We start from the raw sequence: 27,131 nt of genomic DNA, 5'->3' as shown, positions 1-27,131 counted from the left end.
TCCGGAACATCCCTGTCCAAGGCATCCCTGTCCAAGGCATCCCTGTCTGGACACATCCCTGTCTGGAGGAACATCCCTGTCTGGAGGAACATCCCTGTCCAGGGCATCCCTGTCTGGACACATCCCTGTCCGGGGCATCCCTGTCCAAGGCATCCCTGTCCAAGGCATCCCTGTCTGGACACATCCCTGTCTGGAGGAACATCCCTGTCTGGAGGAACATCCCTGTCCAGGGCATCCCTGTCTGGACACATCCCTGTCCGGGGCATCCCTGTCCAAGGCATCCCTGTCCAAGGCATCCCTGTCTGGACACATCCCTGTCTGGAGGAACATCCCTGTCTGGAGGAACATCCCTGTCCGGGGCATCCCTGTCTGGACACATCCCTGTCTGGACACATCCCTGTACGGGGCATCCCTGTCCGGGGCATCCCTGTCCGGGGCATCCCTGTCCAAGGCATCCCTGTCTGGAGGAACATCCCTGTCTGGAGGAACATCCCTGTCTGGAGGAACATCCCTGTCTGGAGGAACATGCCTGTCCGGGGCATCCCTCTCCACATCCCACATGGACAACGCTCCCATTTTGGGTTCAGAGCAGCTTAAGGCACATTTCTGTAAGGTCTGAGGCAGCCAGGCTGCACCAGCCTGACTCTGACTGAGGGCTGTGTTGAGATCCTGAGGATTTTTAACTACCTGAATAGACAGCGTATTTATTTTATTTTCTGTGCCTGCACTGTAGTGCATGAAAAATTCCCTTCATGTATATATATATCCCTCACCCTGTACTCTCCTGAGACCCCACCTGGAATCTGCATCCAGCTCTGGGATCCCCAGCATGGACCTGCTGGAGCGAGTCCAGAAGAGGCCACAAAGCTGCTCCAAGGGCTGGAGCACCTCTGCTGTGGAGACAGGCTGAGAGAGCTGGGGCTGCTCAGCCTCTAGAAGGCTCTGGGGAGACCTCACCACCTTTCCCAGTCCCTAATGAGCCTCCAAGAGAGCTAGAGTGGGACTTTGGACAAAGACATGGAGTGAGAGGACAAGGGGTAGTGACACCAGACTGAAAGAGGGCACATTTACATTAGATTTTAGGAAGAAATTCCTCCCTGTGAGGGTGGTGAGGCACTGGAACAGGTTGCCCAGGGAAGTTGAGGGTGGTCCAGCCCTGGAAGTGTTTAATGCCAGTTTGGATGGGGTTTGAGCAACCTGGGATAGTGGAAGGTGTCCCTGCCCTTGGCAGCGGGGTTGGAAGTGGATGATCCTTAAGGTCCCTTCCAACCCAAACCATTTTATAATTCTATACTAAAAAAAAAACATTAATTTTTTTAAAATTGCCAACCAGCAGCTCAGAGATTCAACATTCACATCACTTAACAATTTAATTTAAAAACTACTAAACCAACTCTCTCAGCATCCTGCTACGAAAATCTGAAATAAAATTGTGATTGAAATTGTCATTATAAGCCTGATCATCAAGTGAAAGTTACTCAACAAAAGAGAGACATTTCAGCAAGCAGTTGACAGAATGACTCTGCCAGGCACCACAAGGAGAAGAAAGGTGCTCATTGTGATAATCCTTCACTGATTAAGATCTGTCACTGTAGCCAGCACAGAACCAAGTGTGCAATCCTTCATGTTACTTTTAAAAAGAAAAATCAAAGAGGAAAAATAAAATCAACCACAAAGTGAATAAATATCCCAGGCCCCCATGGCTTCGTTCATTCTTGTCCTCAGGAACATGGATTAGCAATGAGAGTGTTGTCATCTGTTTGCCTGTTCAAAAGACAAAACAAAACAGAAAACAAAGGTTCAGGTTATGTCTTAACAATCATTTGGATCCTTCCCAACATAACAGCTTAGTTACCATGCAAGTCACTTTTTTTATTTTTTTTAACCTAAAACCACGTTTCAGGACGCGGGGCCTTAAAATTTATGGGGGAAAAAAAAAAACCTCCGAATATTTTACCTGCATGTTTTTATAAATCCAGTCTGTAAACACAGTCATATTCCCATACACTCCAGGTTTGTTGGGAGTGGCACAGCCAGTGCCCCAGCTGGTATCTCCAACCAGCCACCACACCGAGTGGTGGTGAGTCACCAGAGGACCTCCACTGTCACCCTGCAGGGGACACAAGCACCTTGTTAGTGACACAGCCACCCGGAAAAACACCACCCATTTCACTCCAGGAACACAGCTTTAGTTTCAATATAAACCTGCCTGCCATTTAGGGGAGTCATTAAACAAAATATGATGGCAATTTTGGTGTTAAATTATGTCTGCTTCCAGTAGGGATGAAAATAATTTGCCCAGAGCCCTCTAAGTAAGATTGGCATTATTGACATTCTTGTGATTAATAATATAATGATGATGATAATAATGCTGTGGTTATGAGGAGCATTTGATCACTTTCAAGTACCAGGTAACAAACCATCCTTGAAGCATTAAAAAGGAGCCTCACCCCCCTTGGGAATTTAGTGAGAACTCAGCACTGGCAGCCATTCAGATGATGAAACAAAAGCTCTCCTCTTTAAAGGGATGCCCCACCAAAAGAACCAGAAGCCCCAGCAGATGTAAAGCAAATTTTTCATTTTGGGGTGGCATAGGATTCATTTGTAGTAGAGAAATAGAGAGATAGAAAGAAAGACAGAAAGAAAGACAGAAAGACAGAAAACCTGCTAGCAAGGCCACAAAAATAATCAGATGTGGAGCTGTGGCCTCCCCGGACACGCTCCCATCATTGTAGCCGCACACTGCTACAACCAGACCATTTCATCTTTTCTACAATTATTAGCTATTAATTAGGGATAATTACCTGACAGGAATCAATTCCCCCTGCTAGGTCTCCAGCACAGATCATTGTAGGCAGAATCATGCCGTTGTAGATATAAACAGCATTACACCTCGAGCGTTCTATCAGGGGCACCGCAACGTAATTCAAGTGATTTGATGTCTTACCTGGAATTGGAATATGCACAAACATGCAAAGACACAACCAGAATCAGCACCACGTTACTTTGCTGTTACAAAAAAATCCCAGCAGCCAAGATGAAATAAAGTTCCTAGAAGCAACAGGACGGAAATTTAAGATGTAAGAAGTCTGCAAGAGGTCAAGAGGACCTCCCCCAGTGCCTTTCTTATATTTAAAACACCCTTTCCTCCCTTTCCTTTTTCCAGTCTGGCAAATTTACTTGCATCACTCCATTTCACCTCGTTCCTGAGGTGATGGAAAGCAGCAGCTCCTGCCCTTTCCCACACCCACACGACGCGCTTGGCACACAGCAACCCTTGCTGCAGCAGAGGTGGCCCTGCCTGCAGGAGCACAGAATTATCTCCTGGGTGGGCATTTCTGGCCCCCAAAACTGCTTTGAGGGTCCCTTTGCAATCTGTTGGATGCAAAACTTGCTGTGAGACGGAACGCCCTGGGTAAATATTAGGGGCTGTAAAATGGGTGAAAAAACAGCGTGTGAACAGATGTCATTCAAAGTGCCCCATCAGCCCATGCCACAATATTCTTAGGATGAAGAGGACTAGTTTATGGGAAAGACCAAAATATTCCAGAGGCACTTTTTACCTCCTTGGTACTCTGCTCCCCACCCTGATATCCAGCACTGCTGGTTAGGCTGGAACATCATTCCTGGATTGGGCAGACAAACTGGGCTCACAGTTTCTGCAAAAAAAAAAAAAAAAAAAAAAAAAAAAAGAAAAAAAAAATAGGTGTTCAGACAGAACTCAAATTTAAATGGCCACCATTTACACACCATGCATTCCCTCTGTACTTTACATTCCTTGCAGGCAGACAATGCAGGAAGCAGAGCTGCCCTCTCCCTGAGGGGTACCTGATCTCCACCTCAAATCTACCTCATCTTCACCTCAAATCTACCTCATCTTCACCTCAAAGTGAGGGACAAGCAGTGAGTGGTTCTACCTTAATTCATCAGGTTGAATAGAACAATTAACTCCAGCTCTTCTGAGCAGTAGAAGATGAAGGAAAAAAAATCTGGAAACTACAGGTCTGCATTTGCTTTGCAAAAATCTGCTGAAAATAATCACAAGACAAGCAGGATTCAGTACTGATATATCCAAGAAGTGTGCAGCACAAAAACCTGGAAAACAGACAATCTCCCTGCTCTCAGCAGCAGAAAACCCCTTTCAGATTACTCCTGGTAGCTTTAAACTGATGCACTGAAACACAAAGGGCCCGTACACAAAAAGCACTTCAAGTTTAAATAATGGCTTGTTCTCTGTTTTGTACTGATTGCTTACAAACAACCTACATCTGCTTTTCTGAAAGGAACTTCTTGTAATGTTGAGTTCTGAAGGGGTTTTTGACCATCATTTGACCTGACTTAATTTTTAAGGGATGCAATCAGCTGCTCCAGCACTGCACCTGTAATTGTCTGCACATACAGCAGTGGCTAAACTGAAGCACCACAGAGCATTCCGAGGTAAAAATATAGATAAAATATAAAATATAAATATAAATATATAATTTATATTATATATAAATAGTATATAATATTTATTATATACTTGTATATAATATATATTATTAAATATATATTAATATATTTAATATATTATTAAATATACTAAATATATTGTATTCTATATAGATCTATTGTATTCTATACAAATATATTGAATTATTATTATAATATATATTATGCATACATTAATATATGTAAATATATATAAAACCCCCTATCCATGTCAAAGATTTAAATAAATCCTTCTTAGCAAATCAGAGGCTGTGCCCCCTGTCTCTAGGGTCATTTTATGTTCTTCCAGTAAGTGTCTGCAAGGACTGCTTGATGAAATTCAGAAGTTTTAAAAGGTGTGCTCACTGCCACTGGATTTTTCCCCTAAGAGGAGCAGAATACCTACCAGTAAAAGTCAGAGGTGTCTCCAGCTTCATAAGGGCAACATCATTGTCTTTAGAGTCTGTGTCATAATCTGGGTGGGAAATTATCTGTTGCACTTTGTATCCACTTCTGAAGAGCATCTCATCCTGATTCAGAATCCCAGCATAAACCCTCCAGCTGTGTGGGTCAGACAGTCGCCTACAGAGCAAAGGAAAGGTCTGAAGGTTTTCTTCTGAGGTGACAAAACAGGGATTAGGACCTTCAAAAAACTGCCTTCAGGAGCTGTAGTCAAATGTTTGTGTGACCAAAAATGCACATGCCTTTAACTACCATTTCTGAAGAACAGGACAAACAAATTGCCAGACATGTATCTTGAGGAAAGCTTGGCTCTAGCTTCAAAAATATATTAAATAAAATCTTTGCAGTGGGTTGAGTATCACTGTCCGTCCCCTTAATCACTCAGCACGACAAATTAATCTGAGACTGCCACACTGAAGCCTTTTGATTTCCATGGCTGAGGGATCAGGCAGGTATTTCTGAAGTCTCACATGTCAGTGGTATCAGCAGAAGCCAGAATTAGTAAAAACATGATCTAGTGAAAGAATTTCACTGTCTTGAAAACACCAGGGGTTTTTTTTAGGCTGGTTTTGGTTTTGTTTTGTTTTTTTTATGTTAAGCGTGCTATTTAAGCAGCCTCTTGTGCTCCAGCACAGTTTGCAAAAGCTTAATAGAAAACTTGCCACAAGTGTTAAAACTCCCCCCGTGAGAAGTGCCAAGGCAGTTGTGCCTGCAAGTCACCCCTCCTCCAAAAAAAAAACCCAGATCAGGCTGAAAACCAGGCTTGTGCCAGCTGCAGCTTGGTTGCCATTCCCAAAGCTTTTGCACACTACAGAGCTCAAACCCAGACAACAAAGGAGGGATAAGATCTCCAGGTAGAAATCAACACTTGCATTCCTTGCTCAAGATTAAGGACAAATATTCTTCCTTGCCTCAGCCTGAAACTCTGATCCAGCCATCCAGCCATTAAAAATGTTTTTGCTTTGTGGGTTTTCCCTCCAACATAAGCAGCCACCTTTTAAACAAATTCTTGCCCTTTCTGAGGGTACCACAGAACCCTCAATTCTCTTTTATGGGTTAAAAATGTACAAAGCACCAGCTGTTTTTCTTGTTGATGGCTACATAAAGCACTCCTTGGGTAGATATAAATCTGTATTTAATACTGACTTGGACTTTACTACCCTGTGGCAAGAAGATAGGAAGAAATAAATGGCACAGGCATCTTTAAATTGATCATATCTACAGCAGTGTGATATTTGAGAATTTGGAGGGGGAAGATTCCTTTGGGTTTTCTCACAGTGTAATTCAACATCCTCATGGAAACATTGTACTGGCTGGCGTTAAATTTGGTGCCTTGAGTTTGCATCTTAAATTGGGTGGGTATCTGTGCTCAACAGCACCCATTTCATTTTGTAAAGAAGACAAAATATAAAATAAGGCTTCCTGTGGAAAGCAGACAGGTGAACTGCAGCCAGCCTCCTCCAGAACCACTCTTCCCTTAATACTTCAAATTTACAACACAGACAAAGCACTGCACCGAGCACCTGCATGCCAGGCAGGGGGAGAAATCCAGTTTTAAGGGAGAAAGTGGGGAGCACTGAATAAATTCATGCATTTCAGCTTGAAGGAAGGCAATCAGGATGAAGTTTAATAAATCCAAGCGCTGATCCTGCGTTTTGGCCACAGTAACCCCCTGCAATGCTATGGGCTGGGGACGGTGTGGCTGGACAGTGCTCAGGCAGAAAGGGACCTGGAAGCTGACTGAACACGAGCCAGCAGTGTGTACCCTGGTGCCCAGGAAGGCCAGTGGCTCTTGGCCTGGATCAGGAATGGAGCAGCAGCAGGAGCAGGGAGGTCACTCTGCCCCTGCACTGGGCACTGGTGGGGTCACACCTGGAGTGCTGTGCCCAGCTGTGGCCCCTCAGTTTGGGAAGGACCTTGGGACACTGAGCACAGCCAGAGGGGACAAGGAGGCTGGAGAGGGGCTGGGAGCACAAACCCTGCCAGGAAGCCCTGAGGGAGCTGGGGGTGCTCAGCCTGGAGCCAAGGAGACTCAGGGCTGCTCTCAGCACTCCCGCAGCTCCTGAAAGGTGCCTGTGCTCAGCTGGGGCTGGGCTCTGTCTGCAGGCACCGACACAGCCAGAGCACACAGCCTCCAGCTGCACCCAGGCAAAGACAGGCTGCACAGCAGGGAAAAGCTTTTTACAGAGTGAGTGACAAAGTTCTGTTGGAAACCAGGACATTCCTCTGGCTGCCCTGGAGGACTCGAGACCCTGGCAGGGCGCTCAGAGACCTTGGCACGGAGTCAATGACACCTGTGCCTTCGATTGGAAAAAATTACCAGCTTTGTGTGAGGATTTACAAGCCACAAGAGTTTGAGTAGAATGACGGTTGATTTATCACAGGGTAAAAAAGTAGAATTTGGGGGTTTTTAGAATGGGGGTTCAAGAGGCAAGATGGAGGAATCTGGGTGTGTCCTGTCATCCTCCTTCTCCTTCTTGCCCTCCATCTTCTGCTGTGATGGTGGCACGTTTGGATTGGTTTAGAGTAGAGACAGAGTGTCTAACACGGGTGATAGATATTGGAAAATTATTGTAAATAAAGTATACGTAGTTCTTAGTATAAAACCTAGCAACACCCCTAGGGCAGCCAATGTGCCACGAACCGACCTGCCTGACAGACCTCAGCAGGTCAGAGAAACAACGTTATATATAGATAAGAGAAAATAAACAGCCCTGAAAAGCAGAACCCACACATCTCGGCTCCTTCTTCAGTCTCGGGGCTGGGAAAAAGAGACTCTCTAACACCTCGGGGTCATCTGGACCTCAGAGACCCTGTCAAAGCTCTGGAATGTTCTGCCCGGGGAGGTGGTGCAGTCCCCATCCCTGGGTGTGTTTAACACAGCCTGGATGTGGCACTGGGTGCCAGGGTGCAGTTGAGCTGTTGGGGCTGGCTTGGACTCGATGGTCTTGGAGGTCTCTTCCAACCCAGTCATTCTGTGAAACAGCCATGGAGAGAGGGACTCACCCTTCCACACAGTGTGCCGCTGTCACGAGCCAGTGTGGGGTGATGATGGAGCCCCCGCAGACGTGGGTGCCCTGCACGTGCAGGCTGACCTGCCACGGCCACTGCCCCAGCACGGCCCCGCTGCCCCCCACGATCCTGTTCATGATGCTCACGCTCTTGCTGGACAGGCCACACTCTGAAAAGTCAGTCACGCACAGAGGTTCATCAAAGAGTGAGCTGGGAGGCGGATTCTGCACCTCAGGCTCCCCTGGCAGAGGGGTTCACACACCATGTTGGGCACACCACAGCTCAAACCCCTGCCCTGACACCAAACCCCAATTCGGCCATTGCCCAGACCCCCAGTAAATTGCAAACCCCGCCTGGCAGCTGCTGCCCTTGGTTCAGCACAAACTCTTCCCACCTTTCAGGAGTCTCTGGCCATTCAGACACCTCCGTGCTGTGCAACAAAGCAGCCCACAGCCAGGAGACTCCTCAGGACAGGAATCACCAGCAAGAAGGCACTGCCCACCCAACTGCTGGATCTCGGAGAGCAGATGTGCCACAGACATCCCAACACAGCTGCCAGGGAACGGATCCGGAGCTCCACCACAAATCATTTAGAGGAACCAGTGGCAGCAAAGACAAAAGCAACTGGGGATCCACTGTCTTCCTTGTCTCCTCTCCCACCCTGCTCCTAAAACTGCATTATTTGGGAGCCAGAGTTAAATCATTTGCCCACGCAAAAGCAGCAATTAATGCCTCAGGTCCAAAAGGACTTGCCAGCCGGAGCATTTCAAAGCATGAAGAAGCAGAAGTTTGCAAAAGCCAGTGAGTTACCTATGCAGCGCAGAGAAACCACTTTTCCTGAGGCACAGGAACTGCTGCAGGAGAAATAAAAACACCAAACAGGATCTTAGGCACTCAGTGAAGGAAATGGTGAGCAAAGTCCACCCTCCAGCTGCTTTCTACCCTTTCCAGCTACATGCCCTGCCTTCAGCCTCGTCTTCCTGTGGAGGGTTCTCTCCTTTCTTCACCATCTGGCCTCCACCATGCCTTGCATTCACCAAAACTGCCCTGTGGGTCACTGCAGGCATGAGCACAAAAGGTTTGAAAGCCTATTGAGAAGAAAGATGAAGAGAGAAAGTGGAGCTGATTAAGGGAGTCATTGCAGAAGGGCCGAACAAGGGAGCTGCAGGAAGTTTGCAGGCACAGCAGTCTTCAGGTTTTGACACTGGACACTTCAGAGTTGTTTAATGATGATAAAAATGATGCTTTCCACAGTGAAGATCCAGTTTTGCATGCTGTGTGTTCATGTGACTGAAAAAAAAGGCCGTGCCAGCTGCTGTGAATGTGTTGCAGCTTGTAGCTCTTGCCACCCTACACAAACTCCTGCTGATGGTCAGAGAGCCTCAGAAAAACACCTTTGACATGGCAACCTTCTAGACAGCACAGAGGATGGGACATTTTTTCTTTTAGAAGAGGACAGGGAGGATGGAAAAATGACAGCTGTGTTTCTAAAAAGAGGGAAGGACAGTTGCTGCAATCAGATTGAAAGCAAAAAGTCTCTTTCCCTGCAACAGAAGGGAAAAGCAAATTAAAAGCAAAATTAAAAGCAAATTAAAAGCAAAAAGTCTCTTTCCCATGCAGGCAGAAGCTGCACCTCTTCCAGCATCTGGAGAGAGCCTGGATGAAAGGAGAGAGACTTTTCTTAAAAAAAGGTACCTGCTGTACAGCTTTTTGTACAAGTCTATATTGCCAGCACTTGTGTTCAGCTTCATGTAGCTCTTAAAGCTGACTTCAGGTGCCACCCCGTCACTGTAGAAATATGTATCCCTGCAAAACAGAAAATCCACAATGAAGCCCAGCAGTGGTTTCGGTTTTCAAACAAGTGGTAACGATGAGCTGTGCCAAGCCAGAGCTTCTGACACGGCGCCACTAGAAATGTTTATTTTTGTTTGTTATATCTGTTTTCATTTTTGTGTACATGGCACCCTGGTGGTGCAGCCCAGCCACAGGCACTGGGTTAAAATGGTATTTTTTTAGCTGATATGTATGCACCTCGTGTCACAGGGCAAGATGAAGAGATGCCTTTGCCAGTACATTTTCACAGCAAGGTCTCACACACATTAAAAATGGCTAGAAGGATATTTTAACCTTTCCTTTTCTGAGCAGAGGCTGACAGGGGTTGCACTTACACGCTGTAGCCCATGTCTTTGCACGCAATCTTCCCATAATCATCATTCCAGTCATCTTGGCAAACAGGATACCAGGATTTGCTGACAGGTGAATAAACTTCCAGGATAAAATTTGGTCCAAAAAGTCTAACTGCCAGAAAAGGAAGAAAGGGAAAAAGGAAAAGGAAAAAAAAAAAAAAGGAAACTAAGAACACCACATGCTATTATTACTGCTCTCCCTGCCTGGAAGTAGTTACCCATAATATCCTCTTCATGTATGAACTGATGTTAATTCAATGCTCCCTTCTACTCAAATTCTGAGTAAATAGCCAGCAGACAGAAATATGGCAATGACTTACTTCTTTCCATGTAAGGCAATTTATAAGAACTACCAGTTTTAAAATGCAAATGCACAAGAGAGGGTTCATCCTTTCATTTCAGCTTTTATGCTAAAATCCTCTGTTATATTCTACCACTGAGAAAGATTACAAAAATGAAAATTTCCTGATCTTTTCTCTATGCAACCATATATTTCTTAATATATCGCATACTGTGTATAAATAAAATACAGTTAAAAAGATATAATATTATCTTATTAATATCTCTTATTATTAAGAGATTATATTATCTCTTAAGACACCAAAGTTCTTCGGAGAAGTGCTTTGTAAAGCAAGAATATAACCAGGAGCAATTAGCTCTGACATTCCATGTCCCATTATGTATTTGCTTGCACAAGAATTTAATAAAAAATAGTTCAAGCAGAAGAACAGATTGAAACAGGCTTCTCCAAGAAGCCATTATTCAACCAAACGGAGGGGAACAGCTGCCAGCAAATGCTAACCCTGCATGAGAACGTGCTGAATACGAGTTTGCAGAGGGAATTTGAAGCCCAGCTGGAGTTTCCAGTGTGGCACTGGCACGACACAAGATGCCAAACCTCTGGGATGGACAAATCAAGGTTTCCACCTTCTACCTTCAGCTCTAAATCTTCCCTTGGCATCTTTTCAGTTCAAAGCAATGATCAGGCCAGGCTTTCTTACACAAATGAGTTATGAAGTACTAAGAGGAGAACAAGGAATACAAAATACGTGGAAAAACACAAGCCTGACTGAAGACCACCAGGTTTGTTATCACCTGAAGCTTACTTAGAAGTCACCACTGACTGTTCCATCCAGAGACAATGCTAGATCCAGTTCTGCACAAATTAAAAGGTGTTTTAAGGAGATTTTAAAAACTGACTCAAAGCCGAGGCAGCTCGAACCCCGGAGCATTTTATTTCAGCTTTGGGCTGGAAACAAACTGAGTATCTAACTATAACACACATCCTAAACCATTTTAAAGACAGACCTTAAGCTAAAACAGCCTCGTTGCAGCTTAGGCAAGCTCTGTACAGGGCAATCTGCTCCCAGGCCCCTGCAGTTGCTGCAGTTTTTCCCCCCAGCCCTGGCTGCTGTCACTCACCACAGCGCGTCTCGTCCTCCCCGTTGGGGCAGTCGCTCACTCCGTCACACCACTGGGAGGGGGAGATGCACACCCCTGAGGATCCACACTCGATCAGGGAGGTGAGACAGTGGTTCTCTACTGCAGGGAGACAGAAACACAGCCACGAGGCTGCACATCAGCCCGGCTCTCAAAGAGTTTCCCTCCTTGGCGGAGCGAAAGGTTGGAAGCGGCTCAAACGCGGAGGTGGGAGGGACCCAGCCTGCCACAGCAGAGATGGATTGCTCTGTCCTTTGCACACACCAAGTCTCTGATGCAGCTGATTGGGTTTTGGCCGCTGGCCTCCCCTGAATAATCAGGCAGCATTAAGTTGTCAGAAAGGAGTCAGCTTTGCCCCGGCGGAGCGTTAGCACGTAGAAAAGGAGGAAGGAAGAGAGTGCCTCAATTATGTACTTCAGCTCTCATTTCAAACAAGATCACACTCACCCTGCTTAAACCAAAATGAGTCAGAAAAACACCTCTAAGAACACAAAATAGCATCCTAATAGTTCTAAATGAACTCCCTTAAAATCATGGAATAGTTTGGAAGGGGTCTTTAAGCATCATTTTAGACCAACGCAAATGCAATAGGCAGCGACACCTTCCACTAGATCTCTCTTCCTCTTCTCCTGAGCAGAATGGAAAGGAGAGGCTCCTAAAAACACCACATTTTTAGTTTCCTACTTTTTTATCAAAGCAGCTTTCATTGAAAGGGAAATTAAGACAGCACAAGGCGAACTTCACCTGAGCTGAACAGAATCGGTCCAGCCCTGCTTCAGAGCTCAGTCACCCCAGCTGGGGATGATTTCTAAAGCAAACATCCACGGTACAGCTCAGCGTGCTGAGACAGGCTGGGCTCATGCAATGTTTACACAAAAGCCCCACAGAAACAAATAAATGGATGTAAATGACTTCTGCTCCAAGAGACATCCCATTTTAGCAAAACAAAACACATCTTGACCCTTTACACTCTTGCAGTTATTGCAGTCCCCTCCCTTTGCCTGAAATTAAGTGAAGCTCAAATTTGGAAAGCAACAGCAGCATTAAAAAGAAAGAAGGAAAAAAAAAAATCTCAACCCACAAACAAAACTGAGCCATTAGAAGCAAGATTAGTTCTCTTAGGAGAAAAGGACAAAGACTTTTCTGTCCTTAATTCAGAATAAAGCATAAAATGAGAATGGATATTTCTAACTTGAAAAGTTTAATACATCTTTTCTTTAAAAAAAAAAAAAAAAAAGGAAAACAGAATAACTTACCAAAATACCAGATGAAGAAAGCAGCAATTGCACAACAAATTACTATTAAAATAGATAATATTATTATTATGGTTTTCCTTAGACCTGAAATGAAAGCAAGGAGGAGAAGAGAAATCAGGTTCAGAAGTAATTTCCACCCACCAGCACTATTTATTTGACATTAAAATCAGTCCTTTTTAGCCAGACTTTTCCCCATTCCACCATCCTTTCTCCCAAAGCCCCCAGCTTCACCAGCACCCCAGCCAGCTGTCACTTCTTCATGACAGGAAGAAAGGCATGAAGGAAGTGGCTCCTTCAATGCACAACTTGGAAGGGAAAGTCCCTTTCCTTTGTTATCTTACTTCAACAGATCTCAGGTCCAAAACTGTGGTGGTACCAGTTGGGGTTTCTCTGGGTTTGTTTGAAGGCACTTGAGACAGTAGTTCATGTTCAGACTCAGGTGTTTATTATTTCTTATCAATAAAACAGTCTCACTGCTGTGAGTTCAGCAGCTTTCCATTAGAAGGCACAAAATGGCCAACAATCTCTGGTTACAAGGGCTTTTAAGACTAAACCATCCAATTAAGAACTGACACCTGGATTATTTTCCCTTTTAACCCATAACTGATCTCACAGAGCCCCAGTGCAGACTGTTCTGCCCAATTCCAAAATGCCACCCAAACCCATGGAGAAGAAGGAAGGAGAAGCATGAAGAAGAAACCCAGGATGACACCCTGTGCCCTCCATCCTGCTGCCACCCACAACATACTAAACATCCCCAAACCTAAATTTCTCCCCAAGTGACACACCCACACTGCTCTCTATAATCCATTTCACACTTTTGTGGATTCCAGTCTGTCTTGAAGTCCAGGAAACTTTGTCCATGAATGAGGGTCAGAGTCAGTGCTGCCCTGGGGGTCAGAGCACCCCAGAGCAGACAGAGAAATATTCCCGGTGCCCTGGCTTTCCACACAAAACCAGGAGAAACGCCCCCAAAACTTACTGGCTGCACAGGTTCTCCTGGGCGGGGGCGCTGCTGGCCTGCTGGACTGGTGGGTGGCAACCCTTGGGATGTAGCTTGGCACGGAGGGAGGGCTGGTGGAGAAGAGCTGTGGGTAAGGGGGAGCACCTGCTGCCTGCCTGGCAGCGTAGGGGGGCTCTGGCTGGAAGCCCCGGTTCTCGTAGTATGGCGGTGGTGGACCCTGAGGGGTGGCGTGGGGAGGGAGGGAACAGGAGAGAGTGAGAAACAAGGCTGGCAGCAGGACAAAACCTCACAGTCCCACTCTGTAAAACACACCCCCTGCACACAGAGCACTTGCTAGGGACTGCAGTGCGCACAGAGAGATTCGCAGAACATGCCTGAAACCTCAGGGTTTGAATAATAAAAAAAGCACAGAGTGAGGCTGGGAATCCTCTGACAGGATCAGCTTCCTGACCTTGCTTTCCATAGCAGCCCAGCCTGAGAAGGATTCTTGAGCCCAGCCCTCCCAAGCTGTTTGCACAAATGCTTGCCCTGGGACGTCTGACGGGGTAGAAATAAACAGCAAGGACAGCACCATCACAGAAAGAAATGCTGACAAGTAACAGCCTTTGTCCAGGTCCAGGACAAATGCTTACTGCCCCATTTCGTGCTGTGACAACACCAGGTACACCTAAGCTATTTCTGACACACACTGGCCTGCAACAGGAATATTTATCCTGGAAGAGCTTTAAGAGCTACTTAGAAACCTATCCCACCAAAACGAGCTTAAATAGATCAAATGCAAGTGCTCAAAAGCATAAATCTCCTCTAAAAGTATCTGAGCACTTGAAGTGTTGGTTAATTCGAGGTTCTTACACCTGCCTCACGGCATCTTTTCCCATTTTTGCCAAAAAGGAAACACAACAAATAGTCCATGTTTCAAAAGACTTCTTAATCAGGACATCACTCAACGTTTAAAGAAACAAAATCATATTAAAAGAAAAAAAAGAGAGGAATATTATGAATATTTTGTTTACTTACTAGAGTAGAGGTCATTTTTCCTTTGTCAACAGTACAGAAACAATTCAAGTGTTGGGGAGTAAAGTGTGAACCTATACAAACAAACGAAAGAGAAAACAATCCCAACTGGAGGCTTTCTTGTCAGTTTTCCCTTTGGAAAAAGGCCAGATTTGCAGAGAGGGGGAAATAGATTTTAAAAAAAAAAAGCAACAACAAACCCAAACCAAGCGGAAGTATTTGAAGAGAGGGTACAAATGAAGGTGCAGCATGAAATCAGATCTCAGCAGCCTCTCAATACAAGCCTGAGGATTATACAGTGGCAACTATTCATTAGCACGAGGGCAGCACAAACTGAGAAGGTCAAGTCAGTGCTCACTGTCGCTGGCAGAACCAGAGTCAGAGAATACCCTGGCAGAGACCCACGCGGTGTCAGTGCCGTGCTCAGGCCCTCTCTCAACACTTACTCGAGTGTCTCTCTGAGGTTTATGACACAGAAACCAGCACAGCATCAGCAAATACAAATTCAAGCAGTTCATGATACTCGCAGCCCCCACAGGCCACGGTTTTTTCACTCTTACGTGTTCTAAAGAGTTGTTGTCTTGGCCGTGTGTTGTAGTCACCGACCCAAAAGCAGGGGGAGAAGCACAGCAGGGGAACTGTGCCACAGCAATGCTGAAAAGTTTTGCAAACAGGGTAAAAGAGAGGTTCTGCACTGAATGCTTCAAGCATCCAGCAGTTTATTTTAAAGTTAAACGTTAACGTTGAGCAAAACCACTGATTGCCACAGGCACTAGAAATACAAAAATGTTTGCCACAGACACAAGAAATACAAAAATGCTTGCTGGTGCAGATCTAAAATAGGCAGTTCTACACCTCCACGAGCAATCATTCTAATAAATGCTGCTGTCTACTGGGTCCTCTCATGTTGCTCTACATGAAAAAAAAGAGCCTAGAAAGTGCCTCAGTCCTGCGCTTTTCTCTACCTTGCAGAGCAAAACCCTGCACATTGCAGCTGTGTAAAAACACAGCATAATTCAGCCCAAAGTAAGAGGTTATTTTTTAGAACCTCTCTCAAGGCATCATCTCACCCAAAACTGAACTGCAAACGTCACTGAAGCAGATTTCAACAGCTGCTCAGCCCCTCAAGCGTGCCAATTCTTTGTGACACTTCAGGAAGGCTGATGCTGGTATTTGCTTATCATTGCTAGCAAACACGTAAATAATGCACCACTGCACTTATTTGTGTGGCACACAGGTGAGAAATGAGTCTTGTTCATACTCACTGAAAGTCCATCAGACTGGTGACTAAGGCTCCAGGACTTCTGCTTTGCTTTATGTCCCATCCATCCTTGCCCAGCTCTTCACAGCAGTTGGGAAGTGCAGCTCTGCCCAGACTTAGGGACAAATAAATCACTGGAGGGTGTTTCTGTTCCTTGTCCTCTGAACAGGAGAAGGAATACAAGGGTTAGGAAGTTTAGTGATACCAGAGAGAACGGTGGTTCTGAGGTAAGCCAACAGGTACTATGACCAAAATTACTTTTTTTTTAGATTACCATTTGAAAGGCTTTGCAAATTAACAGGGAAGAGCATTCCTCACTCTTTTTTGGGAGTTTCTGGGAATGTTTTTCAGGTTTTTTGTTTGTTTGTTTGTTTTTCAAAGGAACTGGGGAAAAAATATCTCTCGCTTAGCTGGTTTTCCACCATCACTCCCAATTTAGTTCTATTTCCTATCCAGCTTCTGATTAATAACACTTTCCCTGCTATAAAATACAGGAACTCACAGGGAAATACAGACTTCCATGGTATTACATACACACATTTGCCAGTGTTTTAAAACTACTGGAAACCTGTAGTTTTCCTGTTACCTTTGCAAATGTTTCAGGCAAAAGTTAATCCGTAGCATCCAATAATGACATAATCTGGTTTTCCTAAGCACACATCACTCCCACACCTCAAAATGTTTTACAAACACATCAAGGGAATTGTGACAACTTCTCAGATAAGGAAGCTGGGTCGTGGAGAAGCAAAGTGACCATCAAACACTCCCCTTCCCAGCAACCAGAGAGCTAGAAGGGACTGGTTTGCTTCATCTCAGTCCAATACTTTGGCCTCTAACTCACCTCACACACCAGATAAATTTAAATGGACCATTTAAAAGTGTCCTAAACCCACTCTGATGGTGCAGAAGAGTTCAGTGGGAATGTACAGCTGTCCCTCCCTCTCACTGCCCTCATTCCTCCTGAGCTCTGCTGAGCTAACACTTCACTGGGTGCAGCTGAAAAAACAAACTCCAGGAATCCTTTAAAGGGAGCTGGGATGGAGTTCCCCCACCAGAGCTTCAAGGTGTCACAGGGTACACCAGAGGCTTGAGGGTTGGCTTGCTGACACCTTCCAGCTCTGCAAAAAGTGCACCCAAATAATGACAGGGACCCATCAGCCCTGCCCCTAAATTTCAAAACTCCAGTATGGATGGTGCAGAACCAGCATTTACACCTGCAGCAACACAGAAGGTCCAAAAGTGAGCGTGTTCTTCTTTCCTAACTCAAAGTACAGGAATAAAGCCACTGTTTCTAATGACAGACGAGACAAAGAGTAAAAAAGCCACCACTGACAGCACAGTTCACTGATGAATAAAGCAAAATGTGTTGCCTCACAGCTGGCAGGTGCTATTTGAAGTATCCTAGCTTCTTACATATGCCTTAGGAGTGTTAATCTCAATGTTATGTTATCTCAATCATGGGTCAATAAGATTAAAGAAATGCATCACTATTTCCAAGGAACACAGCCAAACAATACAAAAAAATGAAAATATTCAATTAATCCTGAACAAATTCAATCCAATAGCCGTTTGGATTTTTTATTAGTTTTTCTACAGATTTCTGCAAATCAGGTCTTTAAGTAAAAGTTGCAGCACAGTTGGTCTGTACTTCATTTGACAACATCCTATTTAATCAAAAATGGACTGCCCAGACTCTCAGCCCTCCAGAGGCCTGTCCTCCTCCCTACCACAGTGACAGTCCCTCTGTGCCCTGGAGAGTTGTGCTGCTCAGCTGCACATGGTCCTCACCACCACGTGCTCGTTGTGGGGTCTCACCCCCAGATTGGGGTGACCCCAAAAGATGGAAAAGTCTCCTCCAACCCGTGCCTTCAAAGAAAGACTCAGCAGTCCTCTGTTGTCCGGTCTCAAGGTTGTTTATTGTTGTTTATCTAAAAGATTCTTCTCCTGAGCTGCTGTGGCCCGTTCAGCAGGTCAGACAAAGGCACACTGCCCTCCCAGGGGCTGGTGCTATCTTTTATATCATATATTACGTACTACATGTTTATACCTTTTCCCCAATGCCTACTATCTATATTGAATGGTGACTTTCTACTCTAAACCAATCTGTGAGTGCCAACATCACCAAAGACATGGAGGCTGGGGAGGAGAAAGAAGGAGGACAGGGCACACCCAAATCCCTCCATCTCAGAACCCCTGACCCCCATGGACAAAACTTGGACCCCTGTGTGCAAGGCTTAAAACCCCCCTGTACAGCACTCAGAAATCCTTCCTTTCACTTCCTGACTGCTTCTACTACAACACCTAAACTTGTGTGTGTGGCTTGTAATTCTTCATACAGAGTTGGTAATTTGCTCCATGGGCTCAGATCAAAACCTCACGTGTGTCTTTGGCTGCTGCCAGGGTCTCAGAGCCCCCGGCCAGCGGCTCTGGCCATCCAGGGCACCCAGAGGGATGTTCTGGGTTCCCACAGCTCCTAAACCCCTCACTGAATTTCAGGTGAATTTTGGGCAAAAATGAGACCCTGATTTTGCCTCATTACAGCAGCATCAGCTCATGGCCCCCTCACACCTCCTGTGTCTTTTGCTGGCCAGGAGCCAACATCCCAAAAAGGCAACAGACAGAATGAAAGGCAAGAAACCCTAAAGGTCCAAGCAGGATTTTGCCATGACACCACACCTGCTGCTTTTTGCCCTGGCTCTCCATGCAAGAAATAACAGGACTTCCTCAGCACACACCAAGCCATAACTGGTTATTGGTTTCCAAAGCCTTTACACAGAGATCCCCACAGGCTGTTTCCATGCCCAGGTCAATAGGATGGAATAACTACTTCCAGATACCCTAATTCAACACCGTGAATTCAACTGGCCAAAGAAGGCAGAGTTATACTGGCAACAGCTTGCTTCCTGCATTTTCATATTGCCCCAATACGAGTTTCAGGCCATTTCCTGAAACAGAAACAACATCAGCTGTTTGCTGAGCCCTGTGATGGTTATCAACAATTGAAAAGGAACCCCAGAACAAAAAAAAAATAACAAAACAAACTAGTTCCTCACAGTCAGACCCACATAAAAGCAAATACATGTAAACAGAGATGTAAGAGGACAGAAGAGTCGAAACCCAAATGAACAAAGTCAAGCTCATCCTCTAAAAGGCATAAAAGCATTCAAACATTCTACACGAGCCGAACAAACTGCAACCCATCCAAACAATTCCCTGTACCAAGCAAACCAACAGAACTCACTGAGACGGCAAAGAATTTCAGTGCAAAGCTCAACCTGAAAGAAGGGCAAGCCAGCACATCATGGCATTGATGACATTAGAAAGGAAATATTATTTCTTTTTTTTTTTTTTTCATTTCCAACCATTTTATGACCACCTAAAAGTTTCAGCAACAGAACCATGAACACATCGTAACCATGGTGTGGAGGAAAGGTTAGCAGGGCAATAAAATAAAATAAAATAAAATAAAATAAAATAAAATAAAATAAAATAAAATAAAATAAAATAAAATGAGGGAAAACAAGCAAAGAGGTGATTCCAGATTCATTTTCATGAACTTTTCACAGAGCAATTTCACAGGACAGTTCCTGCCTTGTCACCTTGCCAGGAGGAAAGAAACACGGTGAAGATTGCTGTTTAACAATCAGTACTAGAAATTATCATGACTTGCAAATGAAGTATAGAAAGGTTAAAAAAAAAATCCAGTTATGAATGAAGAAGGAAAGGAGGTAAATAAGATCTTTTATCTCATTTCATTAACAAGATTTCCTTCACACTTCTTCAGGAAGTGGCACTGAGTATTTTCATTGTGATGAATTTAAAAAGTTGTTTTCATTTACCCCATTTATCCTTTGGCAGGGATCAAAGACAAATTGACTGAATGTGTCAAAGTCATCAAAATCAGGGTCCCACAGTGTCCTGGCCTTTCAGCAAACCTTCTCAACAGAGGTGAGGTGTGCAGTAACATCACAAGTATTTCAGAGAGCTCCGTGAGACTATGCAAATATTTACCTGAAACCTTGCCACAAATAAAACCTCGTCCTTCTCACAGTCCCTGATAAATAGTTTTGAAGCTATTCTAGATTAGCTCCTAAGATGCCATTATAATGTACAACTACTTATCAAGAGGTGTTAAAAAACAGTGCCTCTTGATAAGCACTATCAGCAGCTGCTCACTGAAGTCCACAGGAGTATTCCCCAGGCCAGGAAATCAAGATTAATTCTACTTCCACATGCAAAAAAAAAAAAAAAAAAAAGGAGATATTTTTAATCTCTGAGTGTAGCAGTCACATTTTAAAAAATTATAGGATGCCATACTCATAGTACAAAAAATTGTCTTATTATTACCATCTGTCTGAAAACAGACATTGACTTCGAACTCAGCCGTGCCATCATGTGCTTTGTTAGGAACAGTGGGGTGAGGAAGGAGGCTGAAATGCTCTTTCCTTTTTTCTCATTTCACTGAGTGGGTGCTGAGTGGGTGCACAAGACCCTACAAAATCAGCCAGTCCCGAATCAGAAAGGACCAAGAGCCCAGGAGAACCAGAGGCTCTGGCAATGCAGGAGATGGACCCATTGTTCAGGCAGCAAGTGCAGATCACAGCAGGAGCTGGGAGGATGCAGCGACAGCCAGCTTGGCCTTTGGGCTCTTACTTCTCCTACACTACATCCCAGGTTCTGCCCTTGCCCTTCTTCCAAGGCATCAGCAAATAACTTCCTGGCAGAAGCGTGTTTGCTAATCATTTTCATATTTGATTATTATCCTCTGGCTAAATTCAAGTGTCTGTCTACGTCACCAAAAGTCGCTGGCAAGGAACTAAATTTCTCAGGAACACTTGTTCACCATACTTGAGCTGCAAATAATGTGATGTGAATAAGGTAGCACCAGGCACCCACAGTGCAGGAAGATAAAACCCAGCAATGCTAACAAACCAGACTTATTTAGATACCTGTCCAGGTCAGCGATTTTTAACCTGTGACGTACAAGTCCTGAGGAGCTGCATACCACTTCTAAGAGGTCTATGGCAGATAAGAGTGAAAAGCAAATCTTGCTGGCAGGAGGTTTGAATTGGCTCCACAGGGAGGTTCGTGTTGCCAGAAGCGGGTTTCAGGATGCACACATCAAAGCCTGGGGAAGCACTGCTGCAGGGCACAGGCACCGCTGAGCCACCACCACTGAGCTACAGCCCTGGCCTGGCACAGGAGGAAAAGCCCATCTCTTCAGGACTGGCAACTCCAAGACAAATATTTTGACCAGCATCCAACAATAATGTGTTGCTTTGTTTTTCCATCAACATCCAGGAACGTAGTTCCAACTTATTTCCAATTTCAGGCTAGGCTGCTGTGATAGATTTGCTCTAGGTTGGCCGTCCTATGAGCCAGAATAAATTTTAACCGTTTAAAAATGAAAGGAAGAAAGACAAAAAGGCACATGAACTCCTAGTTTGACATCAACATTTATCTTAGCCCACCTGTCTTTTGGCTTTACATCTGCAGCTGGAGGTAAAAGCCACAACTTGCCCCTTTCCCAGTTCACTGATCTATGCCACACACAACGTCCATCTCTTTCTCCACCTAATATTTACCCAGATGATGCAAATAATCCTGCTTCCTCGGGCTCTTTCTAAAGCACTGGAGACGTTAGTGTCACTTAACTCGGGGCAAACAGGGCCACTTAGGACAAAGGCTCAGTGTCACAATGCTCCCTTAAATTCACAGACACCCACCCACCCAGGAAGTTGAGGCTGTGTTTCAAGGTCCAGGTAAGCAATGAACATAAAGCCACCAGTGAGGAGGTGTGGACTGGATTCACCTCAGCATACAAAGCTTTGGCACAGAAGTTTCAACAGTAGGGCTCTTCTAAAAGTTACTTTTCCAAAATCCTTTGAGGAGCTGCGCCAACTTTGACCCGAAATTAGCGCTTCTGCTAAAACCCAGTGCATCGATACCCACTGAGGGGGCCCCGGAGCTAAACACTGCTCTGGTTTGCTCTCTCTGTGACCTTGAGGAAGTTGCCCAATCTGTTACCCTTCATCACCAGGGCAAGAGATGGACAAGCTCCACCTGGAGCGGTGCGGGGTGGGCCGGCTCTGGCCGAGCCTTCCGCACCTTCCCCGCTGCGCCTCCTCGGACCGCACCGAACCGAACCCAGAGCGCACAGCCAGCTCCTTCCTTCGTGTTCCTTTGGCTCCCGGCTATCCCAGCTATCCCCATCACCTCCTCCGTGTTCCTTTGGCTCCCGGCTATCCCGGCGCTCCTAGCTTCCCCATCCACCTCCTCCGTGTGCCTTTAGCTCCTGGATCCCCCATCCACCTCCTCCCTGCTCCTTTGGCTCCCGGCTATCCCATCCACCTCCTCCGTGTGCCTTTAGCTCCTGGCTCCCGCATCCACCTCCTCCCTGCTCCTTTGGCTCCCAGCTATCCCGGCTTCCCCATCCACCTCCTCCGTGTGCCTTTAGCTCCTGGATCCCCCATCCACCTCCTCCCTGCTCCTTTGGCTCCCGGCTATCCCATCCACCTCCTCCGTGTGCCTTTAGCTCCTGGCTCCCGCATCCACCTCCTCCTGCACCTTTGGCTCCCGGTTACCCCGGCTTCCCCATCCACCTCCTCCCTGCTCCTTTGGCTCCCGGCTATCCCGGCTTCCCCATTCACCCTCCTCCGTGTGTCTTTGGCTCCCGGCTTCCCCATTCACCCTCCTCCGTGTGTCTTTGGCTCACGGCTCCCCCATCCACCTCCTCTGTGTGTCTTTGGCTCCCGGCTATCCCATCCTCCCTGCTCCTCTGGCTCCCGGCTTCCCTTACACCCCGGCCCGCGGCAGAGCGCGACTTTCTCGCTCCGCATCTCGCCCCGGAGACAGCGGCTGCGGGCAGGGCGCCCCGGGGGAAGCAGGGGAGAGCCGCCTCTCGCTTTTCACTCCTCCGGCGCCTCCTACCCCGCGGGATGGGGGCTCCCCAGACGCCGCCGCGGCGCCTCCTCATCCCCCCAAGAGCACAGCCCAAGTTTCTCAGCTCGAAGCCCGATCCAGCAGCTCGCAGGGGGCGATTCCCTGCCCGGCGCCTCCGGAGGCGAAGGGGCCGCGGGCGGGGAGAGCAGCGCTTACCTGGGGGAGCTGCGGGAGCGGCAGGGGATGGAAGGCGGCGGAGGAGGGAGCCGGGAGCGGGCGGCGCGGCCGGGGAGGAGTCACGGTGCGGGGCAGGGGCAGGTGCCCGCAGGTGGAGGCGCCGCCCGGCCCCTTCCTCCCGCGGCGGGCGGGACCCGGCGCTGCCCGCGCCCGCAGGGACACGGCTTCCCTTCCCTTCCCTTCCCTTCCCTTCCCTTCCCTTCCCTTCCCTGTCCCCATGCCCCAGCCCTCCTCCTCCTCCTCCTCCCGCGGGTGTTTGCGATGCCAGCGAAGGGGGAGGCGGTGGCTGCGCCCCCTCCCCCGTGTAAGACCCCCCCCCCCCCCCCCCCGGTTTGGTTTTGGCTTTGGGGCTGTGCCCTGCGTTCTGAACTCGCCCGTGGGTCCCTGCTGGCCTCCGTTTCGGGGTGTTGCAGGAAAAGAAGGACTCGCACCACTTCCCTGAACAGGGCAGGTCGGTACCTGATAAAGATTGCTCGGAAAACACCGGGGCGAATGACTTCCGTTTGCTTTGGACTCTTTTAGGGTCATTTAATAACGGGGCGCTCTGGAAAATTACTGCCATCTCGACGGTGGCGTTACTCACAACGCTCCGGTGACTTGTGGTGCCACCTGTAAGGCAGACCTGCAGTGAGAGAGGGTTTTTTTCCTCTGCCAAAGCTGAGCTCCACAGAAAAGAAAAAAAAAAATCCACTCACATCCCAAAACTTCAGAGTAGTACTGGAAAAGTAAGTTCTCAAGCGAAGAAATTCCACTCACTGTTAATAACAGCTCGGACTTAGCTGCAATATCGCTGCACGCTATGCTTAACATCTCTGTAGGGGGACTGCAGATAAGGCAAGGTACACAAGTTTGGCATGCCAGTGTCTGGGCTTTGTTTATATTTCTAAATGCATATCGAGGAATTCTATCAAGTGCACCAAGATCATACCTTCAGTGTTTTTCCAGGTCCATGTGTTTGTTCAGAGAGAACTATGAATCTGCAGGACCCCCCCAGGGACAAAAACATGAGGAATATTGTCTAAAACGTCTTTCAATTCTAGCTTAGGTTTTTAAGTTGCACCATTTTGGGTGCAAAATGCTCCTGAGCTCCCAAAAGGAGTCAGTGAGATTGAGTCATCTTCCAGTATGGATTCAGTTGCAGCAATTTGATCTCAAATTTCAGCTGAAGCAAAAGGCAAAATCATCCCAGACAAACCAAAACACTGCAGTGTCACCTTCTGTGGTTCTCTAACATGCCCACCTGTGTGGCATGTCCTTGTCTTCAATTTACAGCAATAGATGGCCTTCAGACCTTAGAGATGTTTCAGGTTTGAAGCAAGGTCATAAGATTTCCTTGTTAAGTTTCCTTACCTAAATAGAGGGAAATAGCCCTGCAAATTATTTGGCATGATGAAAAAAAAAATCCCTCAAGATCTGTTCAGTTCTGCTAGAGAAGCTGCACACTTATTTTCTTTGGAATTTCATGTGTTTTTTTCATTGAAATTCGTTTGGAGGTTGTGTACTCCTGTACTGATGGTGTCTCGTTTCTCTCTCAAGACATAACCTATTAACTCAGAATTCAAAACTGTATTTCTTTTGAGTTTAGAATACCCTGGAGCTCATTTTGGATTTGTCCAAATGTCTTGCACGATGGCCACGGATAAGGAGAGAGATTTGAAAAACATGCTCTGGTTCCTGCCAGTCTGTGTGAAGCCACTTTGTAGGTATGACATCAATTCAGGTGGGCAGAAGGACACGGCAGGAGGTAAAAAACACTCTGTGCTGCTCTGCCAGGGGAGTTTAAACCCTTTAGGATGCTAGGAAACAACACCGGAGCAGCTCGGTTCCAATGAATGGAGCTCTGCTTAGTTACAGCCTTGAAGGTCTGGGCGCTCGCCAGCAGCTCGTTGATTACCCCTGTTAACACCTTTTCTTCTCGGAGAGCACTGAGCTGGTCAGCGCACAGGCATTCCCACCCTCTTTCCCCCAGTTATTCCCTCCCTCCTGCTTCCTATCTGGCTCACCAGAGGGCCTTGCAGGGCTCCTGAGTAGTAAAAACTTTTATTTTCGGGTTTTTTTTTCTTTTTTGGTTTTTTTTCCTCCCCCAGCCTGGGTTAATATTCCCCGAGGTTAACTCAGCTCACTGACAAAGGTCAGAGGAGCAGGAGAGGCTGGCAGGGGAGGGGGTCACTGCCTGCCCTTGGCAGCAGAAGCTGCCTGCTCTGCTCAGCTTGTCCTCTCCGGTGGAGGGCTGAGCTCCTGTCCCTGTTATCTCATCCCAAATAGCTCCGTGATAGCGCAATTGTGTTTTAAATCGAGCATTCATTTTATTAATGGGTTGCGACCAAGCTCGAAAGGACAGATGAGGGCAGGGTTTGGTTTTTCCGAGTGGCTGCGTGTTTTGGGAGGAGCAGGCAGCGTCTGCTGCAGAGGGATGTGCTCTTGCTGGGCAGCGCAGGATTCAGGGTGTGGAGACCTTCAGCATGACCCAGCAATTGCTCCAAACACCTTTATCGCACTGAAATATGAATAAGTTCAATGGTATCGATCGTAAAAGTTAAATGTTTAGCGAACCACTTCCTCCTCTGTACTTCTGCAGCAGAACGGCGCTGGGATGTGCTCTTTTGGTTCTTCACAGGAATACAAGATAACCTTTCCACAGGCTGGTGCCAAGCATCTGAATAAATACATAAACTGATGGATAAACTGATGGATAAACTGATGGATAAACTGATGGATAAACTGCTCTTTTTTGGTGTCTGGCATCACAGTGTACATCCCGGTTACTTTTGGCTTCCTATGGCACCTCCTCAAGGTTCCATAAGGTAGCTCTGCCCACCCATTTATGGAATTATGGAATATTCTGATTTGGGAGAGACCCATCAGGATCATCCAGTCCAGCTCCTGGCTCTGCCCAGACCGCCCAAAATCCCAGCCTGGGCACCCCTGGCAGCGCTGGCCAAAGGCTCCTGGAGCTCTGGCAGCCTCGGGGCCGTGCCCATTGCCTGGGCAGCCTGGGCAGTGCCAGCAGCCTCTGGGGATGAACCTTGCCCTAAAACCCACCCCAAACCTCCAGACTCAGCCCCACGGTGTTCCACTGGTCACGAGAGTGGAGACTGGGTACCTGTCCCTGAGTTTGCCAAGACCACAAAGAGGTGATTTGTCACAGCTCCCTTTGTTTCCGCGGGCACTTTGTCAAAGTTCATTTCCCACTCAGTTAATGCCCAACTTGCCATATGCTCGCTTGTATTCTGATTTCTGCCTGTGTTTTAGGTGTCTAATCAAAGCCCCAGGGCAGTGGGAGATAAAGTCTCCCTGAATCCAAACATCCAGTACTTACTGCAAGCACTCAGGGTGAGCTTGCCCTTGACACTTTGGGATTACAGCACAAAACTTCCTTTTACCATTCCAAAAGAACTGCCATTAGGGCCATCTCCAGGGAATTTTGGTGCTAAAACCCACAACTGGGAAAAAAAAAAACCAAAAACATCAACATTCAAATGGTGATGTCCTCTCTCAATTTTTTTTCTTCCCTGGGTACCATGAAAGATCTCTGTGGTTGACAGAAACTGCAGGTACCCACTGACCCATAAAACTACACCAAACCTGGGAACATAATTAGTCATTTAATAACTAAGCCTAAACTGAATGTGTGTTGACTTTGGAAGTCCATTAGCATCTGGCTGGTATAACCATGAATACACACACATAAATTTACCTGCTGCAGGTGTTGTTGAAAATCAAAATAAATGGGCAGACATTTTCAAATTTTTTTTTTATTATTATTATTCCAGCTGCTGAATGAAGCAGAAGGTGGTCCTTTGTTAGAGTGTTAACTAAATATGGTGATAAAACACGACTCCTTAAACCAATTTCCCTGTTATCTAAAGGGTCTCATGGGCCTGCAGATTAGAAAGGTGTGTCCTTGTGAACATTCTCACTTCCCTCCCAGCCTTTCAGAAAATATT

General features: G+C 46.4%; 1 protein-coding gene across 3 annotated transcripts; it reads right to left on the bottom strand.

Annotated features, from left to right (window-relative positions):
• Positions 1 to 272: 272 nt before the first annotated feature.
• On the bottom strand, positions 273 to 23,350 carry TMPRSS2 (transmembrane serine protease 2). Of its 3 annotated transcripts, none has more exons than XM_038149581.1 (15): positions 23,164 to 23,350; positions 16,070 to 16,226; positions 14,808 to 14,878; positions 13,809 to 14,007; positions 12,827 to 12,910; positions 11,553 to 11,672; positions 10,113 to 10,242; positions 9,640 to 9,750; positions 8,755 to 8,795; positions 7,939 to 8,113; positions 4,877 to 5,052; positions 3,564 to 3,659; positions 2,805 to 2,947; positions 1,958 to 2,110; positions 273 to 1,764 (listed from the first exon to the last, which is right to left on the bottom strand). In XM_038149581.1, exons 3-15 carry the CDS (start codon positions 14,820 to 14,822, stop codon positions 1,753 to 1,755), a joined length of 1,455 nt encoding a protein of 484 aa, XP_038005509.1. In that variant the 5' UTR covers positions 14,823 to 14,878; positions 16,070 to 16,226; positions 23,164 to 23,350; the 3' UTR covers positions 273 to 1,752. The 3 variants fall into 3 exon arrangements, with proteins under 3 accessions (XP_038005509.1, XP_038005492.1, XP_038005500.1); XM_038149564.1 differs by having other exon boundaries at positions 275 to 1,764; positions 8,755 to 8,798; positions 23,164 to 23,347; XM_038149572.1 differs by lacking the exon at positions 23,164 to 23,350 and adding an exon at positions 21,015 to 22,404 and having other exon boundaries at positions 275 to 1,764; positions 8,755 to 8,798.
• Positions 23,351 to 27,131: the final 3,781 nt, after the last annotated feature.

Source organism: Motacilla alba, chromosome 1 (assembly GCF_015832195.1).
Source record: "Motacilla alba alba isolate MOTALB_02 chromosome 1, Motacilla_alba_V1.0_pri, whole genome shotgun sequence".
Taxonomy (NCBI): Eukaryota; Metazoa; Chordata; class Aves; order Passeriformes; family Motacillidae; genus Motacilla; species Motacilla alba.
Note: the sequence above shows the minus strand (reverse complement) of the source record. Positions and strands in the feature narration are given on the sequence as shown.